Below are 20,000 nucleotides of genomic sequence, written 5' to 3'. Positions count from 1 at the left end.
ACACACACACACATTCACACAAACAGACACACACAGACACACATACACGCACTCACACACACACGCATTCACACACACACACACACACACACACACACACACACAGAGTTACACACACACTCACGCACTCACACACTCACACACACACACTCACGCACTCACACACACACACACACTCACACACTCACGCACTCACACACTCACTCACACACACATGCACTGGCAGTCAAACCTTGGCCTTCGACAAGATCAAGGTTTGGCTTCCAGTCACCGGAATAAATAGCCTGAACATCAACGCGTGTGGGCGTGGGTGTTTCCGCGGCCGCGAAAGACGCGGACCGTGTGTGGAATGTTCATGTAAACGCGCGGCGTGACTCCGCGAGGCCCCGGCGAGATGAGACCTCCCAGTGGGATCTATATCCAACCTGAACCAGTCTGTGTGTGTGTGTGTGTGTGTGTGTGTTCTAGCACTGCAATAATCAACTCCGCCACTCGTCTCCATATGTGCCACGGGCTATTTCTGCTCCCTGGTGTTGTCAACTGTAATATCTTACCCCTCACCCTCCTTATTCACTTCCATACTGAACTCCAGCGCAGCGTGTCATAAGATACTGTCTGTCAGGGTCTCCCCTTAGATTTCACTCCGCTGAGCTGCAGCCGGATGAATTGGTTTTGATTTGTGTGTCTTGTGTTGTTGTTGCTGTTGTTGCTGTCGGAGCTGAGGCTGCTGGTGAATATTAAGAACTCCTTGGCAGCGGTACAGTCCGTCTGTGTGTCGTCGCCCCCCCCCCCCCCCGCCCCTGCAGCTCCTCCTGCCTCTCTCTGTTGTGCGAGTCTGCAACAATGTGCGAGTGTGCGGCTGCAGATGCAAACTCGATGTGCGATGAAATCAAATCACAGAAGATCACAGAGGGCTGAGCTCCTCAGATGTCCCGCCGTGGCGTGGCGCTGCTCCGAGCATGCGAAACTTCACTCGGGTAAGAAAAAGAAACAAATTACACTTAGAGCAACAGTAGGAGCAGAATCCCGTGTGCACATAACTACTGCATATAAACCGGTATGAATTTAATAGTGTTACACTTTGATGGGCCTGTTGAAATGTTCCAGTTGGCCATGATGAACAATCTCCTTTGATATGTGATGGAACATGTTCAGACTATAGAGCTTTTCATGATCGATTAATCGCTTGGTTGTTTGGTCCATAAGATGTGGTTATATTGTGAAAAATGTTGTTTCCCTAAAGCTCCAAGATGATTTTTCGTCCTGTCCACACACAAAAGATGTTCAGTTCACTGTCGCAGAGGAGAGAAAGAGACCAGAGAATAAAAAAAGCAGTAAATTACTAATAGGTTAGCTGTTGCAGCTCTAGTCCAGACGCCATTTTGCGCACATTTCCCAGAGTCTGAAAACGAATGTCACTCGGGCAGTAACGATTTGAAGCGGCAGTTGTTCGAGGTGGAGGCAGTTGTAACCATTTTAGAAACCGTTGGTATCTACAGAATCAGTTTTATAAGCTTACAAAAATATGATATATATATATATATATATATATATATATATATATATATATAGTACATACACACAATATATGTTTTTTATGAAATATCTTAATAGCTTAGTAACTTGTGAGTATAGCTGTTCAATAAAAAGTTGTAAAAAGTACATTCAGAATGTATTCACAGGGGTGAAGCACCAAATTCTGGGGCCCTGTACATAAGCAGTCTCTGTGGGGCCCCCGCAACTATGAAGTTGATTCATTCATGATACTGTGTGTATGTTCTGTTTGTCACCAGCTAGTGAACTCCTACTGTATTCAGGTAGTAAAAGTTACATGGGACCTGGGTGGTCTGCCCCCCCCCCCCCCAGTGCTACATGTGTGTTCATAAAATATGTCGGTTACTCACTCTCCACCGACAAGGTGATGGGCTGGCTGGTCTTGTTCTCGCCGTTCTTGTCGTTCACCGCTTGGACGTAGTAGCGTCCGGCGTCCGGCGCGACCGTGGACAGGATCACCAGGGTGTTGTCCAGGGTGATGGCGCTGCGGAGGGGGAACGACCACGGGACAAGGTGAGCGGGGTAGAGAGGAACGACAAATTGGAGACGCGCCGCGCATGGAGACGACGAACGAGCAGAAGAAGTCCGGGCGGTGGAGTGGACTCCGGCGGGACGGTCTTGAGATTGAGCTCAAGGAGTTCAGGGACAGAGCTCAACAACAACAAAAATAGTCAACCTTCAAATGCAGCTCTGGAATCGACCAATTAGTGCCGAGTCCGGTTCATCGTGCCACGCGAGCTTGATCCGACGGCTGAAAAAGGGGCTATCAAACATTTTAATTACACTGTTCAAGCAGCATTAGGTGCATCGATTTACAATGTGTAAACTATTTGTCAGGTGCTGACCGAGCAAGGCGGAAATATTGACAGGCTCGCCCTGAAAATATGATAGCGTTGCATTTTAAAAACCCAGAAGCTTTTTAATTGGCCATTTGCGCACGCACACACACACACACACACACACACACACACACACACACACAGGAACACGCCGCGTCCTGCCGCCGGCCTTTTTGGCAGCCGACCACGTCTTTGGCAGGAGACGGTGGCGTCGTCCTCGTTCGGCTGCTGGAATGATGCACCCGGACAAATAAAGCTCAGCAGGCGTCCTATAGGGGCTCCTACCTGGTGTGTTGTTGTCTCTATCAAGTCCTCCCCGTGGACTTTGCCTTGTAGCAATCCCCCCCCCCCACCCACCCCATGACGTTTGATGTTTACAATCAATACTTTGTTATTATCGGGGGCCTGTTCAATCTGGATGTAGATAGTGCGTTCCAACTGGGTGCCTTCCTCCACATGCATCTTTTCCTTTGGGCTTCATCCCCCCCCCCTCCCTCCGTCCACCAGTTGCTAAATGCGGTGTGCTCAAGCGATATTTGGTCCTCTGCCCAAAACAAGAGACACACACACACACACACACATGCAGTACACATGTTGTCTTTTTCAGCTTCTCCCGTGAGGACCCGCCACAGCTGATTTGATTTGGCAAAGGTTTGTGCAGCTGAATGAACTTAAATATTCATATTTATGGACAGCTGAAGTCTCGGGCGAGTACAAATCTGTCAGCCGCACGAACCACGAGGAAGCTTGGTCCTTCGGAAACAAACCTCGGTGCAAAACGGCCGCGGCTCCGTCCGACCCTCTGCACGCCCTGACATTTCCCTTTGATTTTCTCTTTGGCATTTGCTCCACGCTTCCCACAGCTATTGGCGGCGCCGAGCCTGAAATAACAGCAATTTTTACAAATCGATAAACAAATAAAAAAAAAAAACCAGGACGTCATCCCCTGCATGACATAGTGATGGTAATGGCTTTTTCCATATATGTGCTATAATGGCGCCCGCTGCGACCTCTGTCATGTACATTTAAGGCCACGTTGCTGATGACCTCCTCCTCCTCCTCCTCCTCCAATCTCATCCACTCCACTTCTCCACTGTGACCTTCATCTCATCAGTGGGAGGTTTAAGTACCTGCTGTGCCTTATCAAGGGATGCAGGAGCGCTGATGAGAAAGTGAGAAAAATAGATTCAACGAACAAGCTCTGCGCACGTGTAAAACGAACCTCCTCACCTCCAATTGTGTCGCCTTTAAAAAAAAGAGACGGGCAGGAAAAATAACTCAACGCGGCACAGAGAGGGATGTGCTGTCTATACTTGCTACCTGTGCCGTTAGCACTTACAGTACGATGACTTATGGGATCTTTCTCCGGAATGATTGATTTTTTGAAATATCTGAAAGCGGGCCCCAGTCGCCGGGCTCATTTGGGATTCCACCGCGGATGCGGAGACTGAAAACAGTCTTCCTAAAGGGGCTGGCAGGCCTCGATGGCTGCCGCTTATGATCTGCGGTAAATATTTAATGCTCGAGCTCGCTGGAGCGGCGTCATCCGGGACGCGCGGCCATGAATTATGGATCCCTTCAGGGATGTGGGCCTAACAGAAGTGTCCAAAATGAATCCCAGGTGATGTCGCAGGACCTCTCGTAAAAAAAAAGAAGAAGAAGAAGAAAAAAAAGACCTTTTTAATCCAGGGGCTTAACTTCTTTACCTGCCTCTTAAGAAACTCCAGAGGACGAGAGGCCCAACTTTACAATGACCTGTGGGAGACGACCTGTTCTCAAAATGTGTGAGCAAAGCTTTATTTTCCCCCTGTATCCTTTTCCTACAATAACCCCGCTTCAGTAACCGTGTCCAAAGACGCGCAAAACTAAGTTTCGACCATAGATAGTGAGTGAAAAATGGACGTAGTCACCACGTCCGGGAAGTGAAGCGAATGGACAAGCGCTTAAAACCTGTATTCTCTAGAATGACCAGCAGAGGGCGACTCGACTGGTAGGGAAAATCAATGGGAACATGACTCTGCTACTTCTCACTTGATTTATAAATGTCAGTAAACATTTCCCTGAAGAGTTTATGGTCTCCATCGCTAGTTTCAAGTCTTCTTCAATAAGGACATCATGATCATCGTGTCCAATTTTAGGGGTAGAATAGACGATAAAGTACGGTAAGCATTGGGGGCGTGGATACCACGTGATTGACAGCGAGTACCGTCCAATGGGTGCAGGTTGCAGGTGTAGGTGGACGAGCTCTCAGTTAGGCCCCACCCCTTCCTCCTCCAAATATGGTCACTTAAAGAACAAAAACAAAAATCCAAGATGGCGCTGGCCAAAATGCTAAACTGTTCTTCGACTAATATTTCACCATCATCCTCACGAAGAAAAGTGTTTCTCCCTCATAAGCTTGTGATCGGGGGTCGCAAAAAAAAAACTTTGTCACGCGGCGTGTTCAGCAGATCCGACGCCTCCCCATGCTCGCCGGGCCTCGGGGATCGGACACCACATGACGAAGGAAGAAATTAACAGGAGGCCAATTATCCAGAATGGCTTTGCATGTTCACGGGGGGGAAGCAGGAACGGGGGAGAGAGGAACTCGGTTCGGAAGAGGTAACGGAATTGTTCAGTTCAAGAGTAACAAGCAATTTCTCGTTTTAGCGTGTTGCGTATTCCGTCTCGTTCTCCGTCTGATTGCATGCGGCGGGGAATTTATCAAGCGGCGCAACTGAAAAAAATCTGGCAAAAAATCAAATCAGATGTGTGTGAACATGCCTCTGTCTGCGTTCTTAAAGACTATTCCATTCATTTTCTCTCCAGGATGAGCGGTGGTTTCAGAAGAGAGCCTGGCAGGCCGCGGACAGCTGCTCAGATGCGTCCCGGCCAACTGCGCGGCTTTATTTGCAAGCCCCCAGATTTTCGCTCGCGGTATCAGTCACATACGACAGAATGACTTTTTCTCGTGGATCAATTCATTTATGTTGAACACAGAGGGGGGGGGGGGTTCCGACGTCCGCCAGCCTCGCGACGATCCGGCAGCACTTTAATCACCAACGACGACGAGGGGTTTATGTTTTGATGGAAAGGGAAAGATGGAAGTTTGAAAATGTTTTAATTTGCCACAAGATGCGACCCTTCTGTAATTTCCATCATTACACGACAGTGAAATCAGAAGAACCAATAATCCAGGGCTGCTCTCTTTAATTAGACACATATCGTCCCCGGACTAAATTCAAAGACTCGTATAACCGCTGACTTCGTCATGCCAGTGTGTGTGCATAACTTATCATGTTAGTCCAGCACTACTGACACGCATTGACAGCCCGTTCCCAACACACACACACACACACACACACACACACACTTGCAAGTGTTTTGGCATCTGTAGTGGCTGTGCCTCTCCGCTGGGCCGCGAGGGTCCTAACCTCGCTCCGCAGCCTCAGACCTCCATTACGTGCAGACAAATGGCGCTTGGTCGACCGGTGGTCTCCCCCAGGAGAAAGGGAGGGGGGGGTCTGTGGGATCAAGCGGGCTCACATGGCTGGCTAAGGTACGAGTCAAGCCACCGCCAGCAGACAGATGACGGCGAAAGAAAACCCAGCGAGAGAGAGAGCGAGCGGCGGGGGCCGCGTGCCCCGTTGCTCAATGGACCTGCGATGAAAAAGCCACAGCTCCTGGGGATGGAGGGATGGACGAGCGAGGGGGGGCGAGGCGAGGCGGGGGAGTGTTGCTCATGAAAACAGCCACTTGTTTTCACACCGGGGGCATGAGCTGGAGATTTGTGGCTCACTGGTCGTTTTCTGCTTTTCCCCCGTTGCTCTCGGTTGGTTGAGTGTTCAGAAAACCAACCTCCGTTAAGGGCGCGCACACACACAATGAAAAAGAAAAAGAGAGAGAGAGAGAGAGATGCTCCAAATACGAGATGAAACGTCCACAGACCAACACCTACTGGTGCAAACGATTAATCAGGGAATCAACTGGCGCGGAGAAAGAAAATATATTAATTATCAGTTGATGATCTTTTAAGTTCTCTATTGAGCAAAAATACTCAAATGCGAATAACTGCTTTTAACGGTGACTCTGGAACTCATCGTCTTTTGGAAGTGAATACCGAGGTGACTGGAGGATACAATGTTTCCTCGACATGGCGATGAGCCCCGTACCAAACTGCTCCCCGACATAACATGTCTCCTTTAAGTCTATACTCGGTTATGGAATGCTGATTGAAGAAAACGAACTATTTTAAAGACTAATCAATTAGGAAAATGAACATTAAAAACAACCCGGTCATTCACCTAAGACTTCTGCGTCTCTACAGCTGCTCCTCTTTGACGTCCCCTCCGCTTTGGACCCGCACATCGTTGGGTTCCTGACTAATGTCGGGGCCAGTTGGACGTAGGGGAAAAATGCAGAGCGAGGACTTGGCTACATTCACCGGCCCCTGTGACTAATGGGGAAACCATAGCAGACTGACAGAACCCCCGCGCATCACAGCCGGGGGGGGGGGGGGGGCTATTAATTGATCAGCAGCTACGGCGGATTACTCAAGGCAATTACAATGGGTGTGTGTCGGGGAACGTCCTCCTACGTCCTCCTAATGCCGGCTACAAGGTTGTTTCCAGTGTAAAGCAGATAAATCCATGGCCGACTGTCAATGGGAAGGTGCCGGCGAGAGACAAGCAGGTGGTGGGTGGGTGGTAAGCCGTGGTCAGGGGTGAAATAGTGAGACGATATCCCTGCAAATTTACCGGCGAATGTGTTTACTGCGGCGCCTCTGATTATACAGCACATTAAGTCCCCCGAAATAACACGACAAATCACGGCGGCTGAAGGGAGAAGCTCCTGCCAAAAAGCATTCCCATTCAATAAAGGGGAGAATAATGACTCTCAGTGTCAAATAAGTTCCCCTCCTCCTTGTGTCCCGACTCTACATCACAACACAACAAAGACACGAGGGACCCGGGGTTGAACACATCCATTGTGGGGTAGATGGAGCAAAACGCCTAGCTGCACATCTCAGCCTTTTCAGCGTCACCATTTCTTGAAACCTAGAGGACTGTGAACACGGCAACGTTTTTCATGTGTGAAAGGCAAACTCCGGAAAACGTCAGGACCCAATTTTGCGGACACGTACAGAGTTCATATATACATATACAATATATCGCAAGATTATTTATTGGCCATATCGCCCAGCCCTACCTGCAACCATGCACCGATTGGAGGGTAGCAGCTGTCAATCACGCTGTATCCACACACAAATGCATACTGTGCTTTATCATCTATTTTACTCTAAATGGAACCATCATTTAAAATGGGAACACCACGCTGTACTCAAGAAGACTTGAAAGTAGCGATTGAGGCCTTGAACTCCTCAGGAAAATGTTTACTGACGTTCTAAATCAAGTGAGAAGTAGAGCCATTTTCTCATAAACTTCTATTGAAACTGGCTACTTCTTTTTGCCACCAGTGGAGTCGCCCCCTGCTGGTAATGCCGGAGAATACAGGCTCCAGGCCCTTCTGCATTAGGCTTCATGGACCCTGTGACTACGTCTATTTTTATATCCAGTCTATGCTCCGAGCGTCTGACCTTTCTACTACGAAAAAAGAAAAATCAGACAAGAGCAAGACAAGATGAGACGAGACGAGATGAGATGAGATGAGACGAGACGAGGACACCGCCCCAACTGGATGATGCAACGTGGAGGAGCCAGTGAGGCAATTCCCATCGTTTTCGACACCGGCCGAATTGATCACGACGTGAACGTCGCCACGATGCAACAAAAACATGTAGTCGAGGCGCAACGTCCTGCAGAGGAAGTGTGGATTTTCATGAGCCGTTAGATTTGTTGGAGGTGATTACCACAGCTATTCTGGGTCTGGCTGTTTTTGTCCCATCCCCCAACCCCCCCCCCCGCACCCTCGCACCCTCGCCCCTCCCTCTGCTCCTTCGCCCAAGGTGTGATTAAGTAGCACACAGGGAAGCAGCAAGACGAACCCCCGGAGAGCCAGAAAATTAAAGTTATGACACCTGAGGAGGGGAAAGCAGAAGCAGAAGACAAGTAAGATACTGGGGGACAGTAAGATGGACAATGTACAATACCTCTTTCTCCCTTTTACTTTCATTTCCACGTTGTAACTGACAGACACACATTTTTCCAGACAAGATCAACGGCCGCCGTGACTATAACCGCCACGACAGCAGCCTCGGTGGTGATGCTCGGAGAGACGGCACAGCTGGAAGTGACTCGGGAGAGCACTAGTCCTCGAAAAGAGCCTTCGTCATGGTAACATGCGCGGCATCCCCCCCCCCCCCCCCATCCCCACCAGTCCGACTTTGATGCCTCGACGGAGTCAACGCTCGCGGCACGAATCAAATTCAATGAAATGATTTCTTCGATGAAAAGGAGGCCGCCTGCTATCAACGGTGGCTCATTTGCACACGCGGCGACCTTGGTCGCGAGGGGCCAGGGATTTGCATTGTCAGGTGCTGGAGGGTTGGAGGCTACGAGGAAGAGCGGCAACGTGCGCACGGTGGGTGGAGACAGAGACGGGAAATTTCCCGCAGGGGCTGTATGTGAGATGGCGAATGTCGCTCCCGACGTTTCCCTGCCAGCCCCCCCTAGTCAAATTTCTGGAAAAGGTCCACAAGGGAGCCCATGTGACAACACATCAGGAGTTGATGGAATCAACGTCGGTGTGAACGCGTCTGATTTCGGGGTCCGGACCAAATTGTTCCGGGGGGTTCGTGTCTAGAATGAGAGAGATGCCGAATGAGAATTGAGTTGGATTCTTTCATGGACCAAAGAACTGTCAACAACGCGGAATAATTCATCGCATTTTGATGACAGTCATCTCTTTAAATACCCAAATACCATGATGTCACCCTTTCACGTCGACTCCTCAAACCCGATCCACAACCAGACGGGACAGAATCGAAGAGGGGCCGCGGCCTTCGTCTCATTGTCATTCTAGGTCGGAGTGTGATTACTGATGGCGAGGAGCTGATAAGGAAGAATCCACTCTGACCAAGGGCGAGGTCACCTCCCACATGCGAGGAAGAAATGCAGATGCGGTGAGATAGGGATAAGGCCCCCCCTTTCCGTTTCAGACAAATGCGGCGGGAGATTGTCCGAGTGGGACGTGTTCACAACGGCGGGGGGCATCTCCGCAAACATGGGCCCATGTGCCATGTGCCCTGGCCGTTCGACCGGCTCTCCCACGGCCTCCGAGTTCCGAGACCGACGCGAAGAAAAGACAGAGGAGGGGGAAGAAGAAAGAGACGCGAGACACGAATGAGCCGAGGTGAAAGTGTTCCGGGTTTAGGTTTTCTATTGAAATTCTAAATGAGGAACCCCCCCCCCCCCATTCCATTTCACACAGTGCCAAGACTGCTTTGGTCTTGGCCCCTTGATCTGCAGGAGACACTGAATGACCGACGCCAGGTGGGATCAGACGCTCTCCAGCCGAGAGCGTTGAAAGAACCTCGGGGAACAACACAAACCACCACAGCGCATTCAAACAGAATCAAACACAAACGCCATGTAAAGCCCCAAACGGAGACTCAAAAGGGGGGGGGGGGGACAGAGAGAAGCAGAAGAGAGCGGGACTCACATGCGACTGCTGGGTGGAATCTTGCGTCCGTCTCTGAACCAGGTGACCTGCGGCTGGGGGAAGCTGCGGATGCGCGGCGCCGCCACCACGGCGCCCTCTCCCTGAGAGACCGACTGGGCGCGTTCGCCTTCCTCGAAACTGCCCATGACTGCAGGAGAACAAACACAAGCACATGAACAGCAAAGAAGGAAAGAAGGGGTGCACACTAAGTCACGGGCAAACTTTCCCCTTTTTCTTTCTCTTCCTCTTCCAGGGATGTGACTTTTCTTCGCTGGCCAACCGGGCCCTTCGCCATCTGCTCCCTCTTTCTGCGAATTTTCCACGTGGAGCTGCTTTGATGGACAAGCGCTGCGCTTGTTGCCATGGTTTCCGCGGTGCATTCGGGGAAAGAAAGGCCAGACGCGAGCGAGACGTAATGACGCGCGGAGGGACAGTCAATTAGAACTCACACCCTCCATCCTCTGGCGTGTGGGGATGCGTCGAGGGGCAGTCGATCTGGATGGCGCTCTGAACGTGGTGCAGTACTGGAACACAGTAAGACGACCGAGCGCCGCCGCCGCTGCTTACTCCATCATCCCGTCTAATACATTTAATTTGATACAGGAGGTTTTGTTCCCCTGCCACAAAAAGGCACTGCGCTGGTCTCCCTTCTCCATGCTCTGCGTTGTTTGTAAAAGGAAACCCAAGTTAGGCCCCGAACCTCCAAGTGTCGCGTCACATCTGTCCGCTGTGCGGCTCTCTGATTTAATCGTGACAGCGGGGAAAGAAGGAAATGTTATAAGATTGTTTTTTGGGGTGTTGGGGGGGGTTTCCTGCGCTCCTCGAGAGGCGATTTTCAATTCAGAAGGAAAACGATACGCAGAAAAACTGCTGAAATCACTTCGACGTCACATCAGACACTCAATTAAGTTCCAGCACAGTTCTGAAAATGATATCTCTGGAAACGCGCGGAGCATCAAGGCGTGGAGCTCAGCGGAGGCGTTGTGCATCGATAGCAATCTCCTTCTCTCCCCCTGTCTCTCTCTCTCTCTCTGTCAAAGAGAAGGAAAAAGGTAATCTGGCTTTGCGCTGCAGCGGCGGTGCTTAGCTCAAATGAAAATCTGGGGAGGTGTGTCAATCCCCCGACTGTGATCTGTGGTTCCGGCGATGTGATGTCCTCCTCCCCTTCCCTAATCTCTAATGCCCCGCCATGTTTCCCTTTCTCCCAGGTGTGTCTCCGCAACCCTAAGTGGGATGCCTGAATGGGCGCAGCTTCCAAAAAGGAGAACTCCCCATCTCTCCCTTTTCTATCTTTATCCTGTCTCCCCCCTCTGTCTCCTCCCCGTCTATCTGGGTTCTATCTATCCGTTTCTTCTGCGGGTGTCCTCAATTTTCCCTCAGTATCCGCACCCCTTCTTGAGCAACTGATGAGGGAGGACGGAGAGAAGTAGGGAAATGGGAAGACGGGGGGAATACGGACAGAAAAACGGGGGGGGGGGGAAGCCAAGAAATAAATAGAAAGCAGTGGTGGCCAGACAACAGACAAAGGGAGGAAAGAAAAAAGAAAAGAAAAGAAAGTGTGATGGGAAGCAACAAAGAGTCCGACTGCTGGAGGAGAGAGAACATGCAGAAGGAAGGAGTTGGCTCGCAAAGCAGTGGACCAGCGGGACGGCTGAGTCCTCCCCGTCTCCCTCCCATCACTTCCCCTCTCACGCCTGGTTGGCCGCATTGTTCAGTCAGGTACGGCGGCGTGTCACATTCGCTCAACTGTTGTCGGGAACACGGGGGGTGGGGGGGGGGCAGCCGGGGGACCCGGCACAGCCCAGGGCAGGCACAAGGATAACGGGCGTGGGACGAGGAGGGGGACCGGGGGTGCGGGGGGCGACGTGACAACACTGCAGACGCCTCTCGCGGTGCGCGCCTGTAATAGCTCGTTTACAAGGCGAGGGAGCTACAGGAGCTACTGGAACCCGGCGCTGGAATTTTTTCAGAAAACACGGCGAGTGCGTTTTTTTCGCCAAGAAACGACAGATGTTGTTGACAAAGGAGAGAGGGCGAGGGAGAGGGAGGGGAGAGAGAATGGAATTAGCGACAGCCCCCCCCCCCCCGACGGAATGAAGCAAAGTTAAAAACAACCACGGCAACAGCATCAATCTAATGAGAATGCTGAGTGGAACAGCTGTCCGCGTTGATAACACCCCGAATGAGATGCAGGTAGATCTTTCACCCCGCCAGCATCTGTCCCGCCGTCGCCGGTCCCTGATGCAAAGGCAACCAAACAGAGTGTGGGCATCCTGTGTGCTCTGCATGCAGTCTCTCCCTCTCTCTCTCTCTCTCTCTCTATTACCCATCCATTTATTCGTCCATTCGGTCCGTTCATCTGTGCTTCACCTGCCTCCCCCTTGTGGATACTTACAGGCCACCTGCACCTCCGTGCGCCTCTGCAGAAGGGCTCCCACCCGGTTCCTGACGATGCAGCGGTAGAAGCCGGCGTGCGAGCGGTCCAGTGAAGGGATTAGGTACCTTTAATAAACACACACACACACACACACACACAGATGAGAATTATTGTAAATCACAATAAACCCGTCGACTAATTAAGACAAAAGTGGAACAGATTAAAACATGTAAGGACGTCTGGCACTTGCCCTGCACCCCCCCCCCCCCCCCCCGAAAACTACGCAAACGCGCTCGGAATACTGAGCCCACGCGTACACAAACAAAACTTAAGACCATCTAATAGATGAACAAGGGCACAGAGGACATCGGAGCTTAGCTGTTGTTTATTCCAGTGATAATGATGCTCCAGAGACTACCCCCCCCCCCCGGCAAAACACACACACACACACACAGAAAAGCACACACAGAAAAGCACATCCACAAACAGAAAAGGACGACGCTGTGCGTCTCCAGCAGTTCACACTCTCTTCCCCCCGTGACCTTGGCCTCAAGTGTCCAGCTGTGGCGGCAGTACCGCCTCCCGGCCATTAGGAGGCAGCGCAACACACACGTTCATACAGCTGCTGCTGCTGCTGCTGCTGCTGCTGCTGCTGCTGCTGCTGCTGCTGCTGCTGCTGCTGCTGCTGCTGCAGGTCCAGGTCAGAGACTGTGGAGCCACTGAGTTGATGTCTCACTCACAATCAGGTTGAGCATCAACATCTGGTGACACAGCCGATGCCAAGAGAACACGAGGCGAGTGGCAAATGTCTCCTCTTTTTTTTTTTTTTGCTTATGCTCCAATAATGCCTTCATTAAACTTTGAAAGTTGCCACAGATACGAGGAGAAATCACAGCAGAAATACGAAAATAATGCACCATATTATAATTTAAGCTGAATCTTACAACTTGGCAGAAATGCAATTTTTTTTTTCTTAAAGTTGACATTTTCAACACATTTCTTTTTGTATTTGTGCAGTAGAAACATATGAAAGTGTCATTTTGCTCGGAATCTGAATTCTGGGTGCAAAATTTGTTTTTCAAAGTGCAAAACTTTGAGGAGGCACTTTTCACAAAAGTGTTTTGCCATCACCCCCGTTAGTGTACGAAGCCGTGATGATCTTTAAGGGGCCAATTCAAAAAATGACACTAACTAGTTTTTCTTTCAAGCGCGCTGACCCCTCCATGGTTTCCATGAATTTCAAAGAAGACCCTCCTTCAGATGCTCGTTAGGGATCGACGTCTGTCCGAGCCTGTGCACCGGGGGGGGGGGGGGGGGGGGTTGCATCTCCTACAACATGACCTCGATCGCCTCAGGACACGTAGTGGATTTTGTGTCATTCATGCGAGCAATTTCAGAGATGAGGCATCCGGGCCGCACGCCAGACACCGACAGCGTTCCAGTAACCGATCGATGGCGGCGCGGTGGGAAATACGCGGTGCAGCCAATTAATGAAGAGGCCGTTAGAGGTTGAATCGCAACGCGTGGAAGTTGTGAATGTATATGATGTCATGTAAAATGATGCTAACGTTTGGTGAACCGGTTTTTAAAAAGAGCTCGTGAACGCGTGTTCTCACCAGTCGCCAGAGGCTAAATTTAACACACACACACACACACACACACACACACACCCGTGAAAACGATAGTGACATTAGTAAAACCAAAACACGTTTTTTTTACGGCCTGAAACCCCAATATGAACTCTCCGGGATTCTTTAACAAACCTGTCCACAGAGAAGCAGAATTCCTTTTGAAGTCCTCTGGATTTTGATGAAGTTAACAAAAATCAGGCTTTTAAGTAGAACCAGTCATCTACATGCCTCCAGGCCTGTGCAGAGTAATGTTACACCAATTACATATACACATATATATATATATATATGGATTGAAATATCTATTCCTTTTTCCACCCAGTTCAGGTTGTTCTTGCAATGTTTCAACATGCAAGGCTATTCAGTCACTCACTCACTCACTCACTCACTCACTCACTCACTCACTCACTCGCTCATTCACTCACTCACTTGCTCATTCACTCACTCACTTGCTCATTCACTCGCTCACTCGCAGCAGCAGCCAACTGCTGGTTTCAAAAGACACGAAAAGGGAACATACGAGTGCAAACCTTAGTCTGGTTCCGGATCTCTGAAAACAAACAACGAGTCCCTCCAACTTACAGGCCGCATAGACTGCTGGTCCCTAACCTGGGGTATCGTGTGATAAGTCTGGTGACTTGCATGTGGGATTGAGAACGGGGGATGTAAACGTTCTACTTTAGACAGCAAGATAGCTTCCCGACCAGATCCGTGGAAAAAATAAGGATGGAGAAAAATGGCGACCAAAATGGTGACAAGCCTGAATTTCATTGACAGATATTCACAGCTGTAACAGAAATAAAAACTCTTGAGTTTGCATATTTCATATGCTTTTTCGTGAAAAGCTAATTGCTTCCAACAACGGAGGTACGTCAGAGGCCGACAACAGGGTACCGACGACATAAGAACAAGGTCGTTCATTCACACTACTCCTACAGTTCTAAAGATGGCGGACAGTCGCCGCAACACTCCATGTCTATGATTTATACTCATATTAATGCTGCGCTTAACTTCCGCCGGGTTAAGGTCGGGGTAACGGTCCGTTGTCGTTGCCTATCAAAAATGAAGAACATATTGGTCAACCTCTCTTCTTCCGCTTTTCCGTTATATTTTAATATCTGCCACTGTCAGAGGAAACTGAAATATGAGGTTACTGTACAACCAGTCACGTTGCGATCTGCTCCAACGACAGTCTGTGATGCTTGACTTGCTACCGGCTGGTTAATGCAAAACAAAAGAAAATAATAACCCCCCTGTCCTATTCAGAAAATGGGTATGAACATAACATCAGGCGTTTTTTTCTCTCCACCGTCGCCAAGTGCCTTGCTCATTGTGGGATTTGTTGGGTTTTCCCTGTAATATTGTAATATTGACCTCACTATGTAAAGTGCCTTGAGACAATGTATGTTGTGATATGGCGCTATACAAATGAAGTGATATTGAATTGAATTGAATGTGCTCAGATCAGTAATGTCAACAAGAAGTAAAGATTAGATGTCTGCGAAAACGTCTTGAAAGTTGCTTCTTTTGCTTCGGAAGCGGCAGCTCACAAAGAAAATAGAGACACAATAACAAACGGCCGGGCGTGTTGGAAGGCTGTTATTATCTATAACCAAAAAAAAAATAAAAAAAAAATTGATGAGGCGGTATCAAACCTCATTAGCAGCAGCGTCAGTCGGACCCAGAGGACTTAATGAGTTTTAGCCCAAAGTCTGTTAAGACTTAATCAACTAATCAGGGAGGCTCAATTAATGATGTGTGACTCCTTTCATATGTCCCATCAACGAAATTAATACAATTACTTATATGTGTTATGCAGAGATGGAAAGGAGATGAGGTGGATAAATGACGGCGTGCGTGCGTGCGGGGGGACGATAGAGTCGAAAAATGCCGGTCACATCGGAGGTTGGGCGGAGAAGTCTCAGACAGGAAGTGGCAGGTGGAGTCGGTGCTCCGAGTTTAACCCCGCTGAGGCCCGGGGAGAATCCACCCCGAGCCAGAATCTTCAGGGTGACTTTAGACAGTATCCTCTCTCTCTCCCTCCCTCTCGCCGTCTCCTTCTTTTTCCACTCTGTCCCTTATATAATGAATACAATTAACCTTTTGCCGAGCCGCGCGTTTGGCAGCAGGTCGGGGGGAGTCGGCGGGGGGCTCGCCGCGTCGGACAGAGATTGATTGATGTTCCTGTGGTCAGCGCACTCCGTCAGATCCCCTTTAATTAGCCCCCACTCAGGAGGAGTGATGAGACGGAGGAGTGGCGGGGAGACGGATAGACGTGACGTTGAGGGACGAGGGGAGCGCGGCGCGGAAGTGGGGCTGGAGAGGGATCAAGAGATGGAGGGACGGTGCAAAAATCAGGGAGGGAATGATGAAGGGATGGAAGGGGATGATTGGCCGAACTATAATCCTTAATTGAAGACGGCTGCGGTGACTTTATAGTGAGTTTTCCCGTCATAACCTGCAGCCAAGGTTAGCTTCAATAAGGCCTCATAAATCCGAGCTGGTAATGACACTTTTTTTCCTTTGCATCGATGAGTTTGTTATCGTGTTAAGGATTTTTATATTTTCCATGTGTCATCTGGGTTTATGCAAATTTCCCCGCAAAGCATTTTGAAACCTTAATCTTTCGCCAAACACGGCGTCACGCGACAATGACTTTAAGGCTCGTCATAAAAGCAGACGCGAGGCCACCGCGCGGCGCAACGATGCTCTCATTTCCCGCGTTATCGTTGTTCGGAGTTTATGAAAAGGTCGTCGCCCTCCGATAACGGTTTGATGTCACTTTACTTTTCCCGCTAATGAGAACACCCGTGGCATCGTGGTGCACTTGCGAGACATTCAGTATCACATCAACACAAGCAAGCGGCGGCGGCAAATTATTACTTTTGACAGCCTAATTACTCGTTTCCGTTTCATGGCTCGTGATGGATTGATGTGGCGTGATTACTGTAAAAGGGTGACTTGCATTATCAAGACTTAAAAAAAAAATAATATCCGTCACAGAAAGCGACGTGTGGGTGAAGCGCTGCTGTGCATTTGACGAGTAGTTGAATTTCCAGCTCTTCACTGAACTATAGGTGACGTCTCTGAAAGCAGCTCCCAGTCCCCCGCCCCACCCCGAGGAAAATCAATAACGCACTATACGATTTTAACAGGACGTCTTTTGAAAGTGTATTGAATCACGTATCGCGACGCCTTCCATATTCTACGAGATGAGAGATTCCACTCTCTGGTTCTCGCTTCTTAATACCCACCACATACAACGCGTGACCGGTAATGGGGACTCCCGGCTTAAGCTACTGGAAATCAATAGCGGGGTAATTCGTCCACAGGCCAAGGGGGACGGCCTCCACATGTGTTTTCTGCAGATAAAACAGATGGACAAATGTCTGATGCAGACAATTTACGCCAACTGTTGCCAACTGTATGTTGTCGATCCTTTATATGTATTGATTTTCCTGTTTTTGTTATTGTGTTCTCTCTACACTTCACCAGCTTGGGTCCATGTAAAAGGCTCAGACGTTTGCTATGCGGCCCTCAGGAATGTCGGATGGCCCTCGGTGGTTCAGCGTTGTGCAAGTTGCCCGGAATACAGAAAAACAAACGTGCCAAACAACTGCCTGCTGCTGAGAACTGTGCACTCGTCACGAGAGCTCGCTCTGCGAAGGCTAAATCTACCCAGTTTGTGCCGAATCCCGCCTGCGTACCGGGAAAGGAGAAAAAGAATGTGTGGGTGTTTTGACAGGGCGACGGCACAGCGGAACTTCTCCCCGTGCTCCCGGGAGAGAGCGAGAGAAAGAGAGAAACACCGAGCGAGCGCCAGCGAGGCGAAGAGCGCTGCACACAGCTCCAAAATGAAGCAATGGCACAAAACAATAAGTTGGAGATCTTTTATGTTGTTTAATATTTTTTTATATCATCATGAAACTGTAGTGAGGCAAATAGATTTAGTGTGTATATATATATATATATATATATATATATATACATAATGTATACAATGTGCACTAAGGGTGTCGTCCCTCTGATGCATGAAGATTTATGTAAGGTTTTATTCTGCCAACTTTTAAAACTGATGCTTTAGAAAAAAACATTTTACATAAAAAAAAATGTAAAGGTCATGATCGAGTATTGTTTTGGTATCAAGTACGGTTTAAGTTTAGGCAACTAAAGCACGTCGGTTAAGTTTAGAAATAGCAATTAAAATGTTCAAAATCCCACTGAATGTAAATTCCGTTATTTTTTGTCTGCTGCAATCTACAAATCTGCTCCGTAAATCACATGCCCGGTTTATTTTCTTTCAATAATAAATAGGAACCTACGTAAATGGGAAACGTGTTCCATGGTCAAACAAACATGCAAAACAAGCAGCCGGCTACACGTCACTGTGCTGCCACAGACTTTCACGTCTGCCCTCCAGCTGTGCTCCCCTTCGCCTCCATCTCACAAACGGTCACCGGGGGAGGGCCCGCAACCGCGAGACGGCTAACTGGTGGTCCCCACTCTTCGACACCACGGCTCAAACGAACGCCCGCTCGCGGCTAACGAGCAGGTTTGTTTACTTGGCCCGGGATTCTTCCGCCGCTGCCGTTTTGTCGCAGAGAAGATCTACGTGCAGGGGGAGGCAGGTCTGCCGGCCAGCTGCTGTCAGTCAATCACAGAGGAGACGCGGCCCTTCAGACGCCTTCAGACAAAAAAAAGGGGGGCATTTTTTAAACTTCCCTAAAGTCGTTCTTCGCCTTAACGATATAATAATATATAGTAATTACTATTACTAGTGTAAATGTGATTTCACTCAGACTCCATTAAAGCGGCCGCTCTCTGTCTCGTCTTTGCCTCAACCTAAATCCGAGCGCCTGAACACAACGACAGATAAACCTTTTTTTTATTGCACTTTATTTGCTGTGCGCAAATATTATACTGAAAAATCTGGGGCAGATTTCGTCGTCCGTGAACATTTAACTGATGCATCATGAGCCTAATTCTTCTGTTACTCGGCAATTACGATAATTACCAATGATGTCTTTGTAGAAGATTTGTACTCTAGCTACACTGCAAATTAGTATTATCAATAATTCATCTCCGGGAGAGACAGGGCTGCAGGTACAGTATTGGCTCTGGTGCAGAAAAAAAAACAACGTTTGAATGAGAGCAAATATTCTCCATATGCTTAATTAAATCAGACTTCATTGAGCTCCATATTTTTCTGCTTTAATTTATATAATTCTGCGTCACAAAACGATCTATCACTCATCTCCGATGCCTGCAGAGACTGATTCTGGGACAGTGGTGGTGTCTCGCGATCACTGTATGTTACAATACCAGCAGCTTTTCCCTTTTCCCCGCCGTGAGTATTGTCTGTGTGAGTCAGGGAGAAGCCTCCGCCAGCGCCCTGCGAATGTAGGTCAGCACTAAACGTTCGGGAACCTTGCCGGCATGTTTTGCAAAAATACATAGATCACATCGAGTGTACGCGGTTCAAGGAAACGCAACTATGCGCACGCTGAAAGAACTTTTTTTTCTCGTATTCTTATCCTAAACTTCTCTCACAGTTGTTCGCACCGTGAGTTCGTACTGACAGGCCACGTCGGATTCCGGAGGATTGTAGTGGAAGTGACCTGTGCACCGTGACGTAGAGCTGTTTTGTTGTGTGTGTGTGTGTGTGTGTGTGTGCGGGTCAAATTGACCTGACCCCAGTGTATGAAGGACATGCATGTGCGGGGGCATTGTAAAATGTGTACTAGAATTATTATTTTCTTTTTTTCTTTTACATGTTCTTTACAGAAAATATGCCAAGGCCACGGAGTTTCAGGTAGGAAAAAACTTGTATCATTTTTTAAAATATTTTTTTAATAAAAATTCTAAACGGGTCAATTTGATTTGAACTCCACGTCGTGAGCACGTGGAGCCGACCAATTCGAAAAGGAGCGGTCGCGAGTGTCGACTGTACAACGCGACACAGAAACTCACAAACACACAAAAGCATGTGCATAATAAACC

The 20,000-nt window shown here is 49.0% G+C and overlaps 1 protein-coding gene across 4 annotated transcripts in view; it reads right to left on the bottom strand.

Annotated features, from left to right (window-relative positions):
* Positions 1-20,000, bottom strand: part of sdk2b (sidekick cell adhesion molecule 2b) — a 235,148-nt gene that overhangs the window by 49,993 nt on the left and 165,155 nt on the right. For all 4 annotated transcript variants that reach the window (XM_035613333.2, XM_035613335.2, XM_035613332.2 and 1 more), the window contains exons 3-5: positions 12,388-12,494; positions 9,993-10,140; positions 1,905-2,038 (exon numbers count right to left, since the gene is read on the bottom strand). In XM_035613333.2, coding sequence (XP_035469226.1) covers positions 1,905-2,038; positions 9,993-10,140; positions 12,388-12,494 — 389 coding nt within the window. The remainder of the gene's footprint in view (positions 1-1,904; positions 2,039-9,992; positions 10,141-12,387; positions 12,495-20,000) is intronic.

Source organism: Scophthalmus maximus, chromosome 16 (genome assembly GCF_022379125.1).
Source record: "Scophthalmus maximus strain ysfricsl-2021 chromosome 16, ASM2237912v1, whole genome shotgun sequence".
NCBI classification, from domain to species: domain Eukaryota; kingdom Metazoa; phylum Chordata; class Actinopteri; order Pleuronectiformes; family Scophthalmidae; genus Scophthalmus; species Scophthalmus maximus.
This window is presented reverse-complemented; position numbering and strand designations above follow the sequence as displayed.